Source organism: Ornithorhynchus anatinus, chromosome 12 (genome assembly GCF_004115215.2).
Source record: "Ornithorhynchus anatinus isolate Pmale09 chromosome 12, mOrnAna1.pri.v4, whole genome shotgun sequence".
Lineage (NCBI taxonomy): Eukaryota > Metazoa > Chordata > Mammalia > Monotremata > Ornithorhynchidae > Ornithorhynchus > Ornithorhynchus anatinus.
In genome coordinates this window covers 11,976,307-11,998,584 of record NC_041739.1, presented here as the reverse complement: position 1 = coordinate 11,998,584, position 22,278 = coordinate 11,976,307, and the positions used below count along the sequence as shown (strand labels likewise).

Below are 22,278 nucleotides of genomic sequence, written 5' to 3'. Positions count from 1 at the left end.
ATCCTGTATATGTTAATGTATTCAAAATAAATTTAATGCAGAAATAAATTTTGTACCCACCCAAACACTGTATATTAAATGCCGTGCCCCATTTTCTTCTCTAGATGTTGCTGAAGGAATTCATCCAAGACAGGTATAATAAATAGTTGACTAATAGTTTAATTGGCCTAAGAAAATGCTGGTTCTATTCCTTCTTCCAACAAAAGAATGGCATTCATTTTCTATATTCACTTAAATGGAAATAAGACAAGAGACAGATTGCATAACAAATCTCCCATAAATTAGGAGAGGGATTTATCTTGTCTAATGCTGTGTGCTTGAAATGTGATAAACTCTTGGAATGTGGTTTCAAATCAAGATTTTAATTTTAATATCTATGATTTTTTTTGTCATGTTATGACAAATGATGGGCCCCTCTCTAAATAATGAGTTCCACCATTATCAGAAATCATGACAGTTAAAAATTGGTTACAAGAGTCTTTATTTTGCAAACTATACATAAACAGTAAAAAAGAAAATGCATTATACTTTTAATCTTACATAAGGTAAACATTAAATTTAGTGTTTAATATGTATAAATCAAAATGCAAAGAATAAACTCATTATACTCTCAATTAATTGCAGATGAAGATCAGGGAAACGAGTAATCCACTGTGAAAATAAACAACCAGTTATGTAATGTTGAACAGGTTGTTCCAATTTATTGTGGTTTCAAGCCCATAGGTCTGATGTGTATGAAGGTGGTGGAGTTCCAAAATGTCTACACAATTAATTGACATGCTAACATAAATACAGTGATTAAAGTAATTGTCTCTACAGTTAAATCTTAAATGCTACTCTACACAATAATTGTATCCTAATCCACATGGTAATTACAGAACAATAGAAAAAAAAGAAAAATAACTCATTTCTTCATTCCAGCAACAGTACCTATACTGGCTTTAATTTGGTAATTGGGTGTGCTTAGCTACTGCCTAATATCCTATACTGGTAGCATGCTAAAACCTTTCTATCACTATTTTGCAAGGCACCTTACGTTATGTCTTCTAAGTCTCTGTACTAGTGAAAGAAAAGGACAAAATTTTCAGATTTAAAATAAAAACTTTCCTTTAGTGGGATACCAAATGACAAAATTTATATTTTTAAATCTGGCCGGGGGTAAGTGTTATTATTATTCAGTAATTTATAAATTAATATTTTACTCATAATTTTCCAGTTTCAGATTCAGTACGCTAAATTGCTGGTTCGAGAGCTGTAGCAAACAAGAAAGATGGAAAATCACGCTGTTAGAAAAAATAACGTCTACATGAAACTGATGACAAAATAATGAAAATAAAGGACAATAAAACTTTATTCTTGCAGAATCAATCCTTGTCTATGGTACTGTTTATAGAAAAAACATAGTTGCAAGGTAAGAGTTATTTCCTAACTCAAACAACCACACAAAGAATGACCTTACTCTAATCTCTCTGTTGCTCTTACTCTATGGTATATACTTTTTTTCTTCAATGCCTGGCTAATCTTAGCTTCATGAGTCCTTCTTTTGGCATTGCAATCTCCCAGGTAAATTCACTAGCCATTATCTCATGTAGTGTTTTTTTTTTGTCTCACGGCCAAGCCACTACTAAAGTGAGCATTGCTTAATTTATTATAGAGTACCTGCTATGAGGGAGCCACGTGTTATTCCAAATGAATGACAAAATATCCTTTTTGAATATGAATTAAAAAGTTTGGTTGTCCTTATGAAATTCTCCTTGTATTTTCAAGTACATTCACCTTTTATTTTTTACTTGCTCATGTGTTTTCTTCTGTTCAAAGGCATATAAAAACTTAAAAGCCTAGAAATGATTCTTATTTGAACAAAGAAAGTCTATGACTCCAGCTGTAATATTTGAAACAATTATACAAAATATACATGTCGTTTAGAATCCTTTAGATCTCAGTGGGCAAAGTAATTTTCTATGAGATATCACCTTGAGAATGTTAGAAAGGTAGAATTCATGGACCTTAGATCTCATCAGATGTATCCATCGTGGTCATCATCATCGTCATCATCCCCTTCGTCCTCATCATCATCTTCAATTTCATCTTCATCGTTCATGATGCCATCATCATCATCCTCATCATCTGTCCATTCGTGGAAATCTCCACTAGCAAAATCTCCTGAGACCTCTAAATCCACAGCTGAAAAGGAACATTACACAGTTATTCCCCGGCTTTTCCACTGAGGTGATGATGGTGATAATGATAACTAATAATGATAATAATAACGATGATAATAATTGTGGTATTTGTTTGATCAGTCAATATAACAATAGAACAGAGTTGGTAGACTTGTTCCCTTCCCACAATGAGCTTACAGTCAAGTGTTTATGATGGACAAGAACTGTTCTGAGTGCTGGGGTAAAAAGAGGAGAGTTGAATAGTAATACAAGGTCACTGTAGAAAGGAATTAGGTTAGTGAACCACAAGGGTGAAACATTAAAAATAATTCACTTGTCACAAATCCATTTCTGCACTGAACTTTGAGCCAGCCTATGAGCTAGACCCATGAACTCCTTGCTAGTTCCACAAACAATTCCTGCTTTGTCTAGACTGTAAGCTTGTTGTGGGCAGGGAATACATCTACCACCTCTGTTATACTGTACTCTGCCAAGCACTTAGTAATTTGTTATACACACAGTAGGCTCCTAATAAATGTGATTGTTTGATTCATAAGTTGAAGAGTTGAAGAGCCTCTGCGTGAGCAATGGAAATTGAGTCAGGATGTTTTAGCTATTGCACAATGAGTAGCAGCAGAAGATATGGCTTGGGAACTGCCCCTTAGTCATGAGACATCTAAATTACATCTACAGTATTAGAATATTACAAATAATATTCCATTATAATGTTCTAACTCTGAAGCATATCTAGGGCTTTTGATAGTGAATCTAGAAAGAAGCCATAATATGGCTGTAAATGCATTCTATTAAGGCAGGTTACCCTGACATGGTTCTGTTATTTCAACTTTATGATTATTTCATAATTGTTATATTATTATTATTGTATTTTTACTATGTTAAAAAGTGTCTTTTAATAATAATTTTGGTATTTTTGAAGTTTTCATTATGTGCCTAGCACAGAGAAAGATACAAGATAATAAGATCTGTCACAGTTCTTGTGAAAGGCACACACCCAGCCTTTCACATAATATGGCTGCCTTTCTATTAAGGCAGGTTACCCTGACATGGTTCTGTTATTTCAACTTTATGATTATTTCATAATTGTTATATTATTATTATTGTATTTTTACTATGTTAAAAAGTGTCTTTTAATAATAATTTTGGTATTTTTGAAGTTTTTGAAGTTTTCATTATGTGCCTAGCACAGAGAAAGATAATAAGATCTGTCACAGTTCTTGTGAAAGGCACACACCCATACGTGAATTTCAGTTAGTAGCATTTTCAGTATTGGGATACTGTGTGCTCTGTCTCTCTCTCTCTTTCTCTTCCTTCCTCCCTCCTCGCATCCCACCCTTTCCCTTTCTTTTATAATACACACACTCATATCAAATGATCAGTGGAATTCATTGAGCACTCAGTGTGCGCATATGCAGAGAACTGTACTAAGCATTTAGGAGAGTACAAACCAGAGATGGTAGACATGTTCTCTGCGCACTAGGAGCTTACAATCCAGAGAGGGAGACAGTCTTTGTTTCTGTGCTTATACCTCCTAGCTAAATATGATTTTCCATTCCAATCTCTTGTGACCAATATTCAGTATTTCTACATGTCCATCCTAAGAAGGAACTTTGCCAGAATAGAAAAATCTCAGAATAATATCTATCGTTCTTGCTCTACTTAAGGAATTTAGAATTAGAGCCACTGATGGAATAGAAGAGAGGGACTGGAATATGCAGCAAGGAGTTCACGCAGAGTAAGTGAAAAGAAAGACAATGTGACCAAAGAGAATGTAACTAACCTAGAGGATTTGGGTCAAGGATAGGAAGAGAGTCCTGGCTCCCTTTTTTCCCAAGTGTTGTGGTGAGGGTTTCATCTGCAGCAGAATAACCCAAAGGATTCCACTTTTAATTCACTGATACATCCTTGGGACCATCTAGTTTCCAGCTTCCCCAGGGGCAGGAGAATCACGGGACAAATGTTCCAACTCTTAAATATATAGCTTTTAAGGTATTTCACTTCCTTTATTTTCCTACAATTCCTCATCAGGAATGTTTTTTTCTGAAGATCTGAAGCTTTAATATAAGCAATTCTTCCTCTTACCACAGTCAATGGCACCATTGGTTCTAGAACCCGTCACCTCGTTTCCATATCTGTCCACACACCAGCACTGAGCTGCACCACTGTGGCACTGGGTTGGTTTATAATAGCCATCTTCATCGCAAAGTGGGATGAACAGTCCTGTGAAATTGATATAGAAATGAGATTATGGTCAGGAACAGGTTGAAAAATTGGCTCCTTTATGGATTGAATGGTGAAGACTGCTAGGCACTGCTCTAAGCGCTGGGGGCGTGGGGAGGGGTACAGACAAATCAGGTTGGCGACAGTCCCTGTCCCACAAAGGGCTCACAATCTCAATTGCCACTCTACAGATGAGGTAACTGAGGTGAAGAGAAGTGAATTGACTTGCCTAAGGTCACACAGCAGACACGAGGCAGAACTGGGATTAGTTGGTCATGACCTTCTGACTCCCCAGCCTAGGCTTTATCCACTGTGCACCCCGGGTGAGACAATTTGATTACCTTGTATCTACCCCAGCACTTAGAACAGTGCTTGACACACAGTAAGTGCTTAACAAATGCCATTATTATTACGTCGACCAACTCTGTTATATTGTACTCTCCTAAGTGCTAGTACAGTACTCTGCACACAGTAAGTACTCAATAAATATGACTGATCAATGCTATTGATTGATTCCTCTCATATCTTTTATTCCCAGATCCATCAACCTTACTGCTTTAAGACATAAGATTAAAGTGCTAAATCTCTTCGCATAAAGAAAATAACCCACTATATTTTGTGGAACCAAATAATAAAGCCAATATACTTTTTTTTAAAAAAGTGAACTAAACATTAGAGATGATAGGAAATCTCCTTTTAGACCACCAAAAAATTATTTTAGTTTGAGATCTATTTCTTTGAATATGAGACCTGTTTACTATTGGTTCAGGATTTATCTTACAGTGGAAATGAAACACTGAAGTAAGGTTTTTCCATCAGTGTACAATAAGCCAGTCTATCTGATAAATCAAATCCTAAAAAGTATGTTGTTATCTCATAGATGTGTTTTTAGTAATTTTTATTTAAATCTTGACAAAATTTCTAATTTATAGCATTCTTCTTTCTATCTTATGTGTGACAAAATGATAGTAAAAGACCAAAGATACTGATTTCAAATATTTCTCGATGTACAGATTACAACAAATCCAGGGAAGTGGAAACTACTTCTGAGGTCTTTGAGACTAATCTTCACTGCAGTTTATGTACAGAAGTTCTAAAATTACAGGAGGAAAATATGCCTCTGAAATAACACGGAATATTTCCCCATAAATCCTGTAAAGGCAACCAAATGTTGAATTACAAGGAAAGTTTATGCTGTTCCTTCACCATTAGCTTTATTTAAATCTCTTTTTTGCCTAATAACATCTCAAACGAACATTGTATTGGGGTAATAAAACATCTGTAATATCTTTCAATAGGTAAGGTAATAAAAGTAAGTTTAATAGCTTTCAAAAAACTTCATAAATTTTGCTGGTAAAATTTAGTGTGGTCTATCTTTGTTGGATTAATATTGATTTTATGTTGCTGTTCCACTGGAGTTATTTATGAAAGCAATAAAGCCTTCCAAAGGATGATCTATTGCTCACCTAGGAGCTTCTTTCCCACTTGCTGCTTCTGAATGTGGCTGAGTTCCGTCTGGCAAGGTGGGTCTGAAATGACAATAAAAATGTTACTTTAACAGAGATTCCACTGGACCGAGGACAGGACGACTCCTGGATGTTCAGGACTTTGATGCATGACTTCGATATTTGTGTGCAACAGCCATGAGGAGCCTTTATACATTTTAAGTCTTGCTTATTAAAATATGCTGGGACTACATGAAGAACAGATCATCTGGGCTGTGTAGATTCACCACGGGAAAAGTGTGCTTGAAACTTGAGCTAGCTAGTCACTTCTGATGGACCACAAGATATCCACAATTATAAGTTATCATGACTTTCTCTTAATGAACTTTGGGATAAAGAATGAACACAGTCAAGATATTGTGTAATTCACAATGAAACCCAACAATGTATTGTAATTCACATTAAATTCACCTCAATTTTTAAATATCGCCTTGAGGCAGGGTGCAGGTACTAAAAATAAAGGAAGTCTGGATGCCTGTCTTTAAATTCCATTTATATATCTCATAGAAGCAATGGGAGTCAAGATGTGAGTTCTAATCCTGTCTCTGCCATCTGCTGTGTGACCATGGAAAGTCACTTAACTTCTGTGTGCCTATGTGCCTCAGTCCTTAGAGAAGCAGCGAGGCCTAGTGGATAGAGTAGAAGGACTTGGATTCTAATTCCTGCTCTGGCACTTGTCTGCTGTGCGACCTTGGGCAAGTCACTTCACTTCTCTGTGCCTCAGTTACCTCATCTGTAAAATAAGGATTAAGATTGTGAGCCTCATGCAGAAAAGGGACTGTGTCCAATTTGATTGGCTAGTATCCACCACAGTGCTTAGTACAGTGTCTGGCACATAGTAAGTGATTAACAAATATCACAATTATTATTATTATATGCTATTCCCTCATACTTAGACTGTGAAACCTATATGGGTTGGGGACTTTGTCCAACTTGATTAACTTGTTTCCTCCCCAACCCTCAGAACAATGTTTGGTACATAGTAAGCGCTTAATAAATACCATAATTTTTATTTATGTAGAAGTTCTAGACATAAAAACCAACCCATTCCCTCTTCAGTCCCAATTCTGTACTTTCTAATGTTTCCAATGATGTGTATGTGAATTGTTTATTAAAAACTATGGAAATACCCTCTGCTAGATCTACTTACTTAAATAGCTTTTCTTGGAAATATAAATATCTACAGGAATATGAATTAAGGTAGCTCTGTACAGGCAAAGTGAAGTAAAAATTGAGGCAAATATCCAGAAAATTAGTTCACCCTTGAAAAAGCCAGATAGCTGTACGAATGTTATCAGTCAAGACTTGAATTTACTAATCACCTTCATTTTTAGCCCTGCTCTAGAAATTACATACAGCTCTGAGCCCCACAAAAACATATGCTATTTTGTACACACAGGGGTTGTATCTGAATTTAACTTTCTGGGGTGAAAACTGCATATCTGACATTTGCATCTATTAAAAGACAGTACACAATATATTGTGAATGAGTTTTCTTGTGATTCACAGGCCAGGATGAAAAAAAAAAGGTTTTCCTTAGGTCATACAGCTGGTTATTCCTGCTGGAACACTACAGAATGTAGTGTTTTCATCCTGCCTGGAAATGAAAATTTCAACTTGAGGTTTAATAGAAGGCTTGAATATTTAAGAGCTCTAATGAGCAGATGCAGCCATAAAAATTTCAGTATTTATTTAAAGTCACCAGAATTGAAAACATCCGGATGTAAAAGTAGAATAGTGACCAAAAGTTCATTAATAAAGCAACAAATCTAGTCCTAAAAGATCCATCAGGCAATTTTAGCTTCATAGGAAAAACTGAAAAAAAAATCCTGTCAACATTATTTAGGTTCAGCAAAACTGCTAACTTTTGAGAAGGCAAAAATAACGTCTATTATTTTACTTCCAAACAGGTGTCAAAACCTAAATTTTGATTCTGCAGATGTGCCTTGAAAATGCATGGAAGACAAGTCTAGGCATCTATAAAAATCAGAAGAAAGGAAAATGTTTTTTTCTCTCCATTCTGAAGAAGTATCTTATGTAGTTCAATTTTTTCAGCTTTCTACACAACCTACTTGGGAGAAGGACAGGTCTGATCAGAAAGGTTAAATAAAAAGGAAATGGGCTGTAAACATGGAGAGTAGTGACCAGGTCCCTTTCTGCTACTGTACTTGTCTTTCCTCAATCTGCCCTCCACAGAGTCACATAACCTTTAGAATAGAGTGGGATACAATGCCAGCCATGAATGACCTTGTCAGTTGGAGAAGGAATAAGAAAGGACAAAAAAACTCCTCCACCAACTGTTACTGAACTAGGAAGAACAAACCTATGTTTAGCTAAATGGCTCATCCCCTATCCTGTTATCTAGACTTATCACTGGGAGATTGACCCAAGTTTAAGAATCACAGAGAGGTAAGAAAAATCTGGTGGTATAGGTGACTGGGTCTCATGACTAAACTATAGGGAAGTTTTAAAATTTGTGTATTTTTCCCAAATCCACTGATCCGTCAATCCCTCAATCCTGGAGTTCAAAAAAGACCCCATAACCACCACTTAAAAAGGTGTGATTATTCAGGGTAGGACTTTGGAGGAGTACACGGGACAAAAACCGGTCATACCTAAAGGTAGATGAAAACAATGAAACCCCTTCACTTTGCTTTCTCAATAGGGAACTATGTAACCTCTTGGAGAATAAACAAAGAACTGTCTGGAGCTGAGGGGTGAATCACATAGTAATAATAATGCTGGTATTTGTTAAGTGCTTACTATGTGCCAAGCACTGCTCTAAGCACTGTTCTAAGGACATGTAAGAAGGGAAGGAGTTGCAGTTTAGCGTAATGGGTAGAGCGCGGGCCTGGGAGTCAAAAGATCATGGATTCTAATCCCAGTTCGGCCACGTCTGCTCTGTGACCTTGGGATAGTCACTTTATTTCATTGTGCCTCAGTTACCTTACCTGTAAAATGGTGATTGAGACTGTGAGCCCTATGTGGGACTGGGACTGCGTCCAACCTGATTAACTTGTATCTACCCCAGCAATTATATACCCCAAGCAACTATGTGTGGCACTTAATAAGTGTTTAACAAGTACCATAATTATTATTATTGTCACTATTATTATTTCTGGGAGCTTTGGGCAAGAGAATCAGGCTCAATGAGTCTACTACCTTCCTGACCTAATACGTTGGAAGCATATTTATGTGTGTGTGGAAAAATTAAAAGGTAATTTTCTTTGAGGTCTTTTGGCAAGTGCTTCTATAGCAATGCCAATATGTATAAAATTTCCATGACCATAATTATCATTTACTTCTACAGTTCAAGGATTCAGGCATGTAATAACTATAAAATAGCAGCGATACAAAAAGATAAAATGTCAAACTCAAAAATAGCACGCTCTCTTGTGGTAGATTACCTAGACTTAATTCTTTACTTTCTTTTAATTCTGTCAGCCAAGGATAGTTTCCAAAATCTGTACGTTGTATTAGGGAGTTGTAAAATTACCCAGAAAAACCCATCTGTAATGTAAATCCAATATAAAGGGTTGTCCCTTTGATTTATGGAATTTTATTAATGTAAATCTACTCTCTAAACATCACTGAAATGCTATTGATCCATTTATGTGGAATCACTGGGTCACTAATCATTATGCCATTATTAACCCCAAATGAAAGAGAGACGATGATAATGTAAAATGGCAATGCATTAAAGTAACCTATACAATTTATTGGTGTTCTAAGGTTCAACATAAATTGAGAGTCACTAATAGAGCTTTGTGTGGTTATACACGGTAGCATCTGCCAAGAATTATGCACTATGCAAAAATGCCATGGTAACAGCAGGTGGCTCACATAAGAGACTTCAAAATTAGTTACTATCCTTCTGAAGTAATCTTTCCACGAGGTTTGCCTCACTGGACAACTCGATGAAATGTGTTCCAGTTTCTCCTATCTGGTCATTCCTTCTTTTATGGGGTTCTGATCTGTTTCATTATAATAAAATAATAATAATAATGATATTACTATGTGTCAAGCACTTTTCTAAGCATTGGGGAAGATACAAGATCATTGGGTCAGATACAGACCCTGACCACAGGGGTTCAGGAGAGAGAAGAGCTATTTAATTTTTCATTTTAAACATGAGGAAACGGAGGCCCGGGGGTTAATGGACTTGCTCAAGGTCACACATCAGGAAAGTGTTTGAACCAACACTGGAGCCCTGATCTCCTGACACCCAGGCCTGTGCTCTTTCCACCAGACCATAATGCACCTCATATGATTTACGTGAGCTCATGTGGGACAGGGACTCTGTCTGATCTGATGGTCTTGTATCTACTCCAGAGTTTAGCACAGGACTGGAACATAGCATGTATTTAACAGGTACTACAATTATTCTGACTCTTCTGTGTGGCTTTCTCTTTCTGGGTGAAAAGGTGACATTATGTGGGTGCCTAGAGGAGGATGTGAAAGTGACACCCAATCTTGCTCTAGAGAGTACAGATATATGGCACAATAAGTAAGCACCAGGGTTCTTTGAATGGCTCACTCAAATAGCTCCTCCAAGCTCATTGTGGGCAGGGAACCTACCTACCAACTCTATTATATTGGTATACTGTTCCCTCCCAAGAGTTTAGTACAGTGCTCTACACACTGTAAGCACTCAATAAATAGAATTGATTGAAAATTACTTAGTGTCTGGGGATTTAAGCCCCACAACTATTAGTTCTCTGACACTCTTGCACATTGTCTGCTTGATCCTAGACATGACATATGACTCTAAAGATAAGATCAGGAGTATTGAATTGGACTCCCTTAGGGGACTGTGAATGTGCCTTTATACTTTGTGAGTGCTTGATCTAGTATTTGGTGCTTAGTAAATGCTCTGTAAATACGCTTTCATATTGTTAAGGGACGCAGTGTTTCCTAGTGGTAAGAGCAGGAGGTTGGGAGTTAGGTGGTCTGGACATGAGTCCCAGATCTCCCAATGGCCTACTCTGTGACCTTAAGGCAAGTGATTTGATCACTTTGGACTTTGGCTATTATAAATTGTGAACCCCATAATCTTGTAATTACTTTTGCATTTAGCCTACAGAAAGTACTACATGAATACCATTATTTTTATTATTATTATCATTCATTACTATTATAAACCTCACCTATAATGAACAGGGAAGGACATGTTACAAATGCAGGCTTACTAGAAGAACCTGGATTGAATGAGATTTATGAGTCCTAAATCCACTCCAAGAGAGGCCCCAGACACCCAGAAATACTCCCTAATGTTGCAGCGTATGCTGCTGACAACCCCTGGTCCTGGGTTTAACTTTGTCAAAGGTCAATTTGGGCCAGTGTCTTGTCTTCTCCTCAGCTTGGTACTAAGCCAAATTGGCAAGTTTTGAGTTTGATATGGACCCAGAAAAACAGGCCCATGTCAAAAAGCTGCAGAAATAGCAGAATTCTACTTGAGAATCATGCCACCACTGCTTCCATTAGCAAACAGCCTGAGCCATCCTGTAGAAAGTGTGATGACTGCCAGAGTGTCCCTTCTTGATTGTCACATGCCTAAATCCTTTCTGAGAAAAAAATATTCAAGTGACTGAATCTACATGCGGCAAAACTGCCCTTTTTCTTTGTCTGAGACACTGTATCCTCTAGGTGTGGTTCTTGATCTAATTGCTCCTACCACTCATTTGCTCTCATTTCTGATATGCTAGTGTGATATAATAATAAGAAGAACAACAATAATAATAATGGTTCTTGTCAAGCACTGCTCTATATACTGGTGTAGAGTCAAGATAATAAGGTTGGACACCATCCTCCTCCTACATGGGGCTCACAGTCCAAGTAGCAGGGAGTAGGATTTAAACGTCATTTTTAGATGAGGGAACTGAAGCACAGAGAAGTTAAGTGACTGGCCCAATGCCACATAGCAAAACAGTGGCAGAGCCAGGATTAGAACACAAGTCCTCTAACTTCCAGGCCTGTGCTCTTTCTCTTAGGACATACTGCTTTCCCTTTTTATTTATCTGTTCAAGATCTCAGTTTTCTGTGGGAGCCACATCCTCAGCTTGGGGTGGTCTCTTAGCGCCCTTCTAAAATTTAGTATACTGTAGGCAGTACTCTGTATAAGACTGGACACAAAGACCTCTCTGCCTCTATGCATTTTTCTACATGAAGCAGCATCCATTTGATGGGATTTTTGTTTTCTAGTGCCTCCCAGTGTGGCAGAAAGTAAAGGAGAGTGGTTGGGGAGGAGTAGAAAAACCCAGCCTGTCAATCAGAATTCTTATGTCCATGTAAGAATTCCTGAAATAAGAGTGAATGAGAACTAATGCTATACACCTTTAAAAATATCAGCATTCATTTAAGGCAACCCCTGTGGGTGTTTAGAGGTGTAAGATCTTCTTCACAAATTCTGGTCAAAAGCAGGTACTTCTCCTTCAAGGAAAATCCTTGGTAAAACTGTCCTTTACCCATAAAGATTAGCTCTCTTGGTTTAAATGGAATTCCCCTACCAGACCTAGGGGTAAGTAAGCAGCAAACAATTTCACCCAGTTGTTATAACGTAAGATAAACCAAGCAATTTTCAATTGGTTGCATATATTTAGCGCTTACTATGTGCAGAACATTATACTGAGTCCTTGGAGAATACAATATAACAGAGTTGAGAGACACAGTCATGAGCATTTCCTATAACTGCTGAAAGCTTTTGGAATATGCCAAGGTCAATAAATTATACTTCGTTTTCTCACATTTTAAGGCAACAGAAGATAACCTCTGTGAAACTCCTTGGAGCAAAACATAACATGCTCTAGTTCTGTTGTTTCAATTTACCCTACACAGCACTTTGGGCTTGAAGTTATGTTGCCACAAACTCAAGAGAGAGATAAACTCCATTAAAATCTTTTTAAAGCCACTATCCTGAAAAAGTCACAAAGTGACTCCATTTTAGAACCAAATAAGTGAGGATAACATTATGGAGAATACGGTGTTTCATTCAGGTTAGTTTAATTGTTTCCCCAAATGGAACCATAAAGCTCAATTGTCAACCAATAAAGTTTATTTTAGTCTGTAGGCAAAGCAGATAAAGAATAATATAAAGGATTAATCACTACTTTGCATCTTACTGAACATTTCCCATGTCTCTGGGGCAATCTGTTTAGGATTTTAGAGGGAAGTGACATTTTCATTATACTTATCATCTTAAAAACTCTAGAAGTCATGACTAAATGCCTTTCAGGTTTTAGTTGACAATATTCTTATAACAGTGAAAGAGATAAAACTCAACGTGGAGATGAATCAATAGGTTATTGTCATCTTTTACCTTGCTGTCTCTGGAAGCAATAACACCACTCATTGTTAGATATCAAGCTGTCCTTGTACGTGTCACAAGAATTGAAGAACGCCTTGGTACACTGTTCGTTCTTGTCAAGGTAAATGCTTCGAAGCTCTGACTGGTCCAAGAGCAAGTCATAGTTTGTATCAAGTCGGTTAAACATCCATCCCAGGGAATCCTTGCAAATGGGTAAAATGCTGGTATCGAATCCTAGGAGATAAATGGATAAAGAGATTAAGTATATCTAAGAGATATGGCGGATATCAAGTGACCAAAGAGACTCCTGGGAAATAAAGAACACATTGTTAAGAACACAGGCTGTAGGTAGACTGAATATGCAAAGACTGATGAATTTTTATGTAGTACTTGTTAAGCACTTACTATGGTCAGGCTGTATTAAGGGCATAGGGAGATTGAAGTTTAGCAGGTTGAATACAGACCCTGTCCCATGTGGGGCTCAAAGTATCAATTTCCATTTTACAGAAGAGGTAACTGAGGCACACAGAAGTTAAGTGACTTGTCCAAGTCACAGTAAACAAGTGGTGGGGCTCGGATTAGTACCCATGACCGTCCTACCAGGCCCATGCTCTATCCATTATGCCATGCTACTCCTCAGCATTATTGTATTATCTTATTTTTATTACTATTGTCATCATTATATTTCTAAAGTGCTTACTGTGTGTGTCAAGTACAGTTCCAAGTGTTGGATCAGATACAAGTTAATTAGGTCAGACACAGTTCCTGTCCTAAATGGGACTCACAGTCCAAGTAGGAGGGAGAACAGTCACTGAATCCCCTTTTTAAGATGAGGAAATTGAGGCACAGAAAACTTACATGACTTGCCCAAGATCAGGCAGCAGGCAACTGGCAGAGCCAAGATTAGAACACAGCTCCTTCTGATGGCACAGCTCCTTCTGACTGCCAGGACTGTGCTCTTTCCACTAAGCCACACTGTTTCCCTAATATAGCACTATAATCCTCATGGATATTTTTTCCCCACAAAGATTACCTCTTCTTAATTGGTTACAACACAGTTACTACTTTGAAACAAGTAAATAAATAAGGGTCTCTGATAATACAAAGGTAGATCCTGAATATAATAAGAAAATAGTGAACAAACAGTTTCGGGTTACTTAGATCTTGAGGAAGGATGAAGAAGAAGAATGAACAGAAAGAAAGAAAGTAAGAGAGAGGTCTAATGGAAATAACATGGGCCTTGGGGTAAGAAGATGAGATCTGAATCCTGGGTCCTCTCCTTGCCTGCTGTGTGAGCCTTGGAAAGTCACCTAACTTCCCTGTTCCACAGTTTCCTTCTTTGTAAAATAGGGATTTAATATGTGATCTCCCTTCCTCCCCCTTAGGTGGTGAGCCCCTTGTGAGATGGAAACTGTGTCTGTTCTGCATACCTACCTCAGCACTTACTTCAGGGTTTGGCACATAGTGAGTATTTAATGATTTCAATTATTATTATTATTATTGTTCACCGCTGCTATTTTGCTGTGAAATTCCGAACTATTTAAGAGTTTATAGATCAGTTCAAAAGAAACATAACCCATGACAGTCTCCAAGTATTACCAGACTCAGCAACATCTCCTGCCTTTTCACTCTTGTTGGTGTCACTGCAAAGAAGGGCCTGGCAATGGTGAAACTCCACAGTTGGAATCAGGACAAGGCCAATGTTGATAGTCCCATTTTCAGTTATTTGCCATCGGACTGACCACCCTTAGGTCTAATTTATTTTAATTCCTGGATCTTGGGCCCCAGATCATTGCTGAATGGTTTAAAAACTATCCAGTGTACTATTCAATTGTGAATAGATGAAATATAAATAGCTGAATATACAAAGTGAAGAAAATAGAATCATTTCTGAAAGTTGCAGAGGGTTCTAGGGTCACTAGTCGCCATTTCAGTTTTAATTCCATAAGTAATGAAGTATTTGAAAAATTTCAGATGAATAATTACTCTTTGGTCAAAGTAACTGGATATTATTTTTAAGGATAGAGCAGATAAGTGAATAACCTGGTAAACTTTACATTCAAATGCTATCATAACATTTATCAAACTGAATGCTCATCTTATGTTTCGAAGAAAGGGGAATAGGATCTACCCATTCCCTTCAATCAGTAGTTACTAAAACAAAGCAAAAAAAAACCTACAGAGGTGAAGATGCATTTATGTTTCTATTTCATATGTGTGTTCATTACTTGGACATAGAAAGCTTATGCAACACAGAAACAGATGTGTACTGTACTTAAATGATAGGGCAAAGGGAAGCCTGGTTGCAAGCTTTATTGTTTTTTCACTTAAAAACAAATATAAAGCATTGGTGAAATTTTTGCCTTGTTATTTACATCCCTTTTAATATAAAATAAAATATTGTATTTGAAATTTACCAGAGTATCATTATCTGTAACTATTTTTCTGGTTCAATATTTTCATAAAGTATTGGTGGTAGGATTCATTAATTATCTCACTTATTTAAAGCATGAATTACCTCTAAGAAAAATTAAACAAATGAGAATTAGACACTATCCCTGCACCCAAAAGAGTCACAAGGTAAGAAAAATGGGGAGAGAGAAGGGCTTGAGAACAGACATATAAATAATAATGATAATTATGATGGTATTTATTAAGCACTTACTATGTGACAAACTCTGTTCTAAGCACTGGGGTAGATACAAGGTAATAAAGTTGTCCCACATGGGGCTCACAGTCTTCATCCCCATTTTACAGAGGAGGGAACTGAAGCACAGAGAAGTTAAGAGACTTGCCCAATGTCATACAGCAGGCAAGTGGTGGAGTGGTGGTCTAACCCAAGCCTGGGCTCTTTCCACTAAGCCACGCTACATAAGTTATGAATAGAACATATGTGTGAATTTACCCAAATTTTAGAAAAACTGAGAGCAAAATGTATTACTTCTGAATTCAAATGAACACTCCAAGCGCTTAGTACAGTGCTCTGCACACAGTAAGAGCTCAATACATATGACTGACTGACTGACTGACAATGAATGAATGAATGTATCTTGGTTAGCCAAGCACAGGCTCACAGAATTGGTGCGTGAAAACACGGTCGGCATGATATAGTGTAAGCTCAGCATGAATAATTGTGATTCACGTCAGTAAAAGGCATTGTGGTAAGTCAATTTTAAAATACATTCTTAAAGTCAACATGGTTATGCAAATATTGTCCTAACTATCATGGATCTAATGTATCTTTCACAGATGAATACACAACAATCAGATTTTACTATGTAGCCCAAAGTCCCATAACAGTCCTTAACTCTAAGTGTCTCAGGATTCTTTTCTCTAGCTAATCTCAAATTAAGATCATTTTGTGGAAATCTCTTCCTCAAACACATAAATTTTTAGTAGAAATATTAGTAAAATTACAAGCTATATAAAAACAGACTGCATTCTTTTTTGGTGGTTTTGAGAAGTCTAGCTATTTTTCAATAAGAGAGTCCCTGAAATACCGATCCCAAATTGTTTCTAAATATAGATAAAACTGGTATTATGGAAAATAATCACTGGCTTACTTCCAGCTTCTTGTAATACATTCTTAAATGTTTTGCTACATGGTGGGCTGAAACTGTAAATTTTTCTGAAGGCTGAACTATGACACATAAAAGGCCAAGATAAAATGAAATAGAAATACAAATACCAATTCAAAGATTTACCATAAAAACAAGAAAATTTATTTCAGTTAGACATGATCTTCACTTTAGCAGAAGTGCTGATTTATAAAGGCCAGAGAATGCAACGGTAGAAGTCAACTTGCAATTAAAGAAAACTTCCATATGGGATGTCTTTCAAGAGCTTTTGCTTGCAAAATTTTTCAGTAGAGAGTCTTTATTCCACCTGGGTGACTTGGCCAGGTCTTCTGAGTCCCGGGCCTGTGCTCTTTCCACTAGGCCATACAATTAAGAGATGGGACAGAGAACAACAGGAAAACTTGAATTATTTTCAAGCTTAAAGTTAGGTTAGATGTAGGGATGTCAGTCAGTTGGAGATAATATAAATCTGGGCACCTAAAGTAAGGTGAATAAGTGACATTAGATGTAATATCCAAGCAGCTATACTCTTAACTGTGAGAATTCAAGGGGTCGCATCTTTTCAGTAATGAAATTCTGGACCAAAACCCAAACATTTAAAAACTTTGTTTTAACAAACAAAATGTCATTGTTAAAAATCTAGTTTTCCTCAAATGTTTTATATAAGCATACACAGTAATCTTTAACTTCGGAGGCACTAAATTTATCACATATAAAATACACTGTCTCCATTAAACCTTAAGACTTTTATTTTCCCCACCAGACACTCACTACCTTCTGGCAAAGTTTATAGCTCAAATCTATTAAAGATGGGAAACTATTTAAGTCCTTATATTATGTATTCAGTAAAAAAGACAAAAAGCCAGATATTGTCATGAACAGATAAATGACAGTGATTTATTTGGTGTTCTATTTTTTGCGAGCTAAAGGAGGTGCTAATAGCTAAATTTCCTCTTTGATTTAGGAACAATGTTTTCAAAAGAGTAAATCTCCTGCCATAACCAGGGGGTTCTTAATTATTTTCTATTGGGACATTGTTACTAAGTTTTTTGGATCTCACATTCAATCTGTCTCTCAGCATGAAGATGGCCTGATACATAAAGTGTCCATTGTCCTGGTGAGATATTGGAATGTATTTGTTTACCTTAGAGGCTCAACACTTTTGTCCATTATTTTATAAGAGGCAGTAACTTTGTCTCAAGACAGCATTTGGATAATGAAAATCACATCAGAACTACTGAGCTATTATTTAATCTGAAAATACTGGGAACAATTCATACCTCCCAAGCCTTTTCTGTCAAAGACAGATTAGTATAATATATGTTTCCATGAATCCACCTAATGCCAAACTGATGAATTTCAGTCATCACTTGTTTCCAGAGGATTAAAAAAAAATACTAATACCAATTTTGGATGTCAAAACATACAAAACAAATGGTTGTAATGTTTCTACTCCCTTTGTTTCAACATGGATACTTTACGAATGAATATACACAAAAGCATCAACTCAAAATTTGAGTAGAATAAATGCAAGCAGATTCCACCATTTCCATTGGTGTCATTTTTCTTCAAGAGGTGGTGCTTAATTGGTAAAGAAGAGTTCACTTGAGTAATAATAATAATGGTATTTGTTAAGCACTTACTATATGCCCAGCACTTCTAAGCACTGGGGTAGAAAAAAGGGTGATCAGGTTGTCCCACATGGGGCTCATAATTTTAATCCCCATTTTCCAGAAAAGGTAACTGAGGCACAAAGAAGTTTAGTCACTTGCCTAAGGACACACAGCAGATAAGTGGCAGAGGCGGGATTAGAACAGATGCCCTCTGACTCCCAAGGACACGCTCTTTCCACTAAGCCACGCTGCTTAGTAGGGCAGTACTCCAGACATGTAAAATTAGCAAGCCCTGGCACAAAAACAAACTACTTGGGCTGCATATTCGGGTATTATCAACCAATCAGTGCTATTTATTCAAGTGCTTACTGTATAAAAACTACCAACTTTATTGTATCGTACTCTTCCAAGCAGTTAGTACAGTGCTCTGCTCACAATAAATGCTTAATAAATACCACTTATTTATTGATTGATGACTCCATTTCTAATAAATGCATAAACATGTACAGGGAGATTGCAGATCCCTTAGCATACCACCCTTCATAATGTGAGCCCATCATTGGGCAGGGATTGTCTCTTTCTGTTGCCCAATTGTACATTCCAAGAGCTTAGTATAGCACTCTGCACATATTCAGCGCTCAATAAATACGACTGAATGAATGAATGAATTTAAGTTTTACTGGGCATTTTGCAATAAGGAACAATGTATGGAGCATAAAGAGGGCATTTACCATCACTTTAGACTTATAACAGTGCTTGGCACATAGTAAGCGCTTAACAAATACCAACATTATTATAAAGGCAGGGCGCTGACTTCTCCAAAAGTTTCAAAGTCCCAAGAAATTAAGAGAAGTGTGAAATGTTTGGAGAGGAGTAGAACCGGGCCCAGGGGAAGAGATGGAAGGAGGAGTCTGGGGACCAAATTATGGCAGAGGGAAGCAGAAACTAAAGGTAACATTTGGAGCAGAATATTAAAGGGCATTTGACACCACATATCTCTTGCTGACTTTATAAGTATATGCTTCAGTGGCCTTGGCAAATAAAATCTCCAATGCATGATTCCACTTTTGGATACAACCAAATAAATGAAGGCTTTAAAGTGTGTGTCCCTTAAAAAATGAAAACAAAATGTGCATCTGTGAGTCTGAATGATAATCCTACAAATCTGGGAATGTAGCGGGAGCAGCAAGCTCCCTCTATTCCCCCTTTCATTTTCTGTTTGAATCAAATATGAACTTCAAATGGAAAATTACTGGCAAAAAATGGCCCCTCCTCCGTCCTGCTCTCTGGTCTGCTCCTTGACAAAGGGGTCACACACTAGTCGTTGTGGGCAGGGAATGCGTCCATTTATCATTGCATTGTACTCTTCCAAGTGCTTAGTACAGTGTTTTGCACACACAGTAAGTGCTCACTAAATACGATTGAATGAATGAATGAAATGAATGAATGAGCAATGTGGCTGGCCCCCTTAGGAGTGGGGGAGGGTACCTAGAATGGTTTCCTTGTCTAAGGGTCAGGGGAAAAACAGAGTTTCCTCTCATCTCACAATCACCGGGGGGTTTCTCCTCCATGGAGGGGAGGCAGATATTGTGTCTAGCTGGATTTCTTTTCAACTACTCCAGAGCTTAGCAGACTGCTTGACATATAGTCAGTACTCAATACTACAGTTTTTGCTATTATTATTATTATTGTGGAGGGTAATAATTTAGCATATATAGCAAAAATACTCTTTTATTAACAAAAAACAATTAAACTGAGATTTCCTGATGAGTGAGTCTAGTCAAGTCTTTCCTGATTAAAAATCCCCAAATATGTTAACTTTATCACAGAAGAATGACTTTCCCATTCTCTTGTGCCATGACATGGATATGGGACTCAGTTCCGTTCAGTTGTAGACACTGGTAATAAATCCATTTGTCTACCTGAAAGGACCTTGAGGAAGTTGTTATAAAGGCAGTGATCAGGCTTTCTGCAGTGGGACTGAAAGAATAACCAAGAATTCTAAGCTCTGTTCCCTTCATGACCTGTGTCATGCTTCCCAATAGCGCATACTCAGACTGAATAAACAACAACCCCAACTCTTCCAGCCTCCAGTCTAGCAATCAATCATGCTTATTCAGTTCTTAATATGTGCCGAGCACTGTACTAAGCACTTGGGAGAGTACAACAGAATTAGCAGAAACGTTTCTGCCCTTAACGAGTTTGTAATCTAGAGCGAGAGCCAGACACTACCCACTAATCCCAGTAACAAAAATGACTGTCAATTTTAGATCTTCAACAGTGTCACATTCCTTTCTGTGGGGGCTGAAAATGGATTCACAGGTCTTCTGCATAAGGCAACAGTTTCCCTCAGTTTAAAAGTAAATGTTTCTCAGAAGGTATGAGATGAATTTTCACTTTTGTGAGCTATTTTAGTAGCAGCTGATTTCCCTAACAAATCCCCGTGTGAATAGAATATTAGCCTAGTTTTATTTTTTAATTAAGTACCACTATAATTTGCTATTGCTATATGAGAAAGTCCATAGATGATAAAACTTAGAACTTCAGGTCAGACATTTATTTGTTTTTTTTTGCTAAAACTTAAAGGTATCAGATATATATTCTGGTGGAAGGCCAGACTGCCCAAAACTCTGTAAATTCAAGATTTATAGAAACTCATTGCTTCAAATTGAGGCAGATCTCAGATTTAGAACATATGCCATTTATTTAAGCTGCATTACTTGGGTCAAAGATAGCATGCCCAGATAAGAGCCTAGACAAAATACATAATTTGACACTTTCACATTTGATTTAAAAAAAAAAAAGAAATATCAAACTTTGTGGAAAAACCAATAGATGCTTCTTCAGGATGTTACAGCTGTTTTGTTCTGCACCCTGATAGGTTGTTTTTTTGACTGCACATCAGTCCCTTTCATCTGATTTCAACACCAACACACATACTTTGACACCTTAGAATTCTGATGAGCTCCAAGTAATTCTAGGCTTTTCTATTGTAGAGCCTTGACAATGGCAAGATTGCATCCATAAACCTGTTCTCTGGGCTCACAGTTACTCAAAATCCCTGTGCCTTCTGGCTTGATGGGATAAAGCGTAGCAAATAATATCAATCAACCTAAAATTCTCAAGAAATCTGGGGATTGTTTATCAGTCAATGGTAGACCTCATTAAGTCTCTCACCACAGTCACTATGAATTTTTTTAATTTGCACATATTTACTCTGACACATGCCCTTGATGTTGTGGATATGCTTTTTGAGGGACACCTAAATGAATAATTTAGTATCAAAGAAACATTTTCATCTTGGGTAACAAAACTCACTCCTGAGATTAGGTGGAATAATGAAGGTTATACTGGTGAAGAACAAAAGCATGCAGAAGTATCAAAGTCAAGAGGGCAGATCAAAAAATACAAACAAATCTTACTGCTTCTTTCGGGCCTTTGTATTGGCTTGGTCTTCTTGTTCTGGCTTCCGCTTTCATGAAGGGCCTTGAACCAGTCCCGTAATCTGTTTGCAATCTCCCTGAACTCTGGGTCACTGCAAGCTAAACAACAAAAACCAGAAACCCTTAATGACTGTGTGCTGCTAAGAAATAAGATGGAAAGAGAATAAATAAAGCAAAACAAAAGAAAGCAAAAAGTTCCCTAGGAGGAATTAAACATCTTTCTAATTTGCCAGTATATAATTCTAGACTTTAAATTAGAAACACACATCAAGGTTAAACTTCATTCTTAGTCTATTTGCAAATACAGGTTTCAGTACTGGGAATAGTTTGGTCTACCAATCAATCAATTAGTGGTATTTACTGAGCAATATACTAAACACTTGCCAAGAGTACAGTACAACAGAGTTGAGTTGGTAAACACAATCCCTGCCCACAA

General features: G+C 37.2%; 1 protein-coding gene across 2 annotated transcripts in view; it reads right to left on the bottom strand.

Moving 5' to 3' along the window:
• Positions 1-464: 464 nt before the first annotated feature.
• SPOCK3 (SPARC (osteonectin), cwcv and kazal like domains proteoglycan 3) overlaps positions 465-22,278 on the bottom strand; it is a 320,500-nt gene continuing 298,686 nt past the window's right edge. For both annotated transcript variants that reach the window (XM_001507312.4, XM_001507350.4), the window contains 5 exons: positions 21,822-21,941; positions 13,221-13,442; positions 5,867-5,929; positions 4,263-4,400; positions 465-2,184 (listed from right to left, as the gene is read on the bottom strand). In XM_001507312.4, the coding sequence (XP_001507362.1) occupies positions 2,018-2,184; positions 4,263-4,400; positions 5,867-5,929; positions 13,221-13,442; positions 21,822-21,941 (710 nt within the window). In that variant the 3' untranslated portion in view covers positions 465-2,017. The remainder of the gene's footprint in view (positions 2,185-4,262; positions 4,401-5,866; positions 5,930-13,220; positions 13,443-21,821; positions 21,942-22,278) is intronic.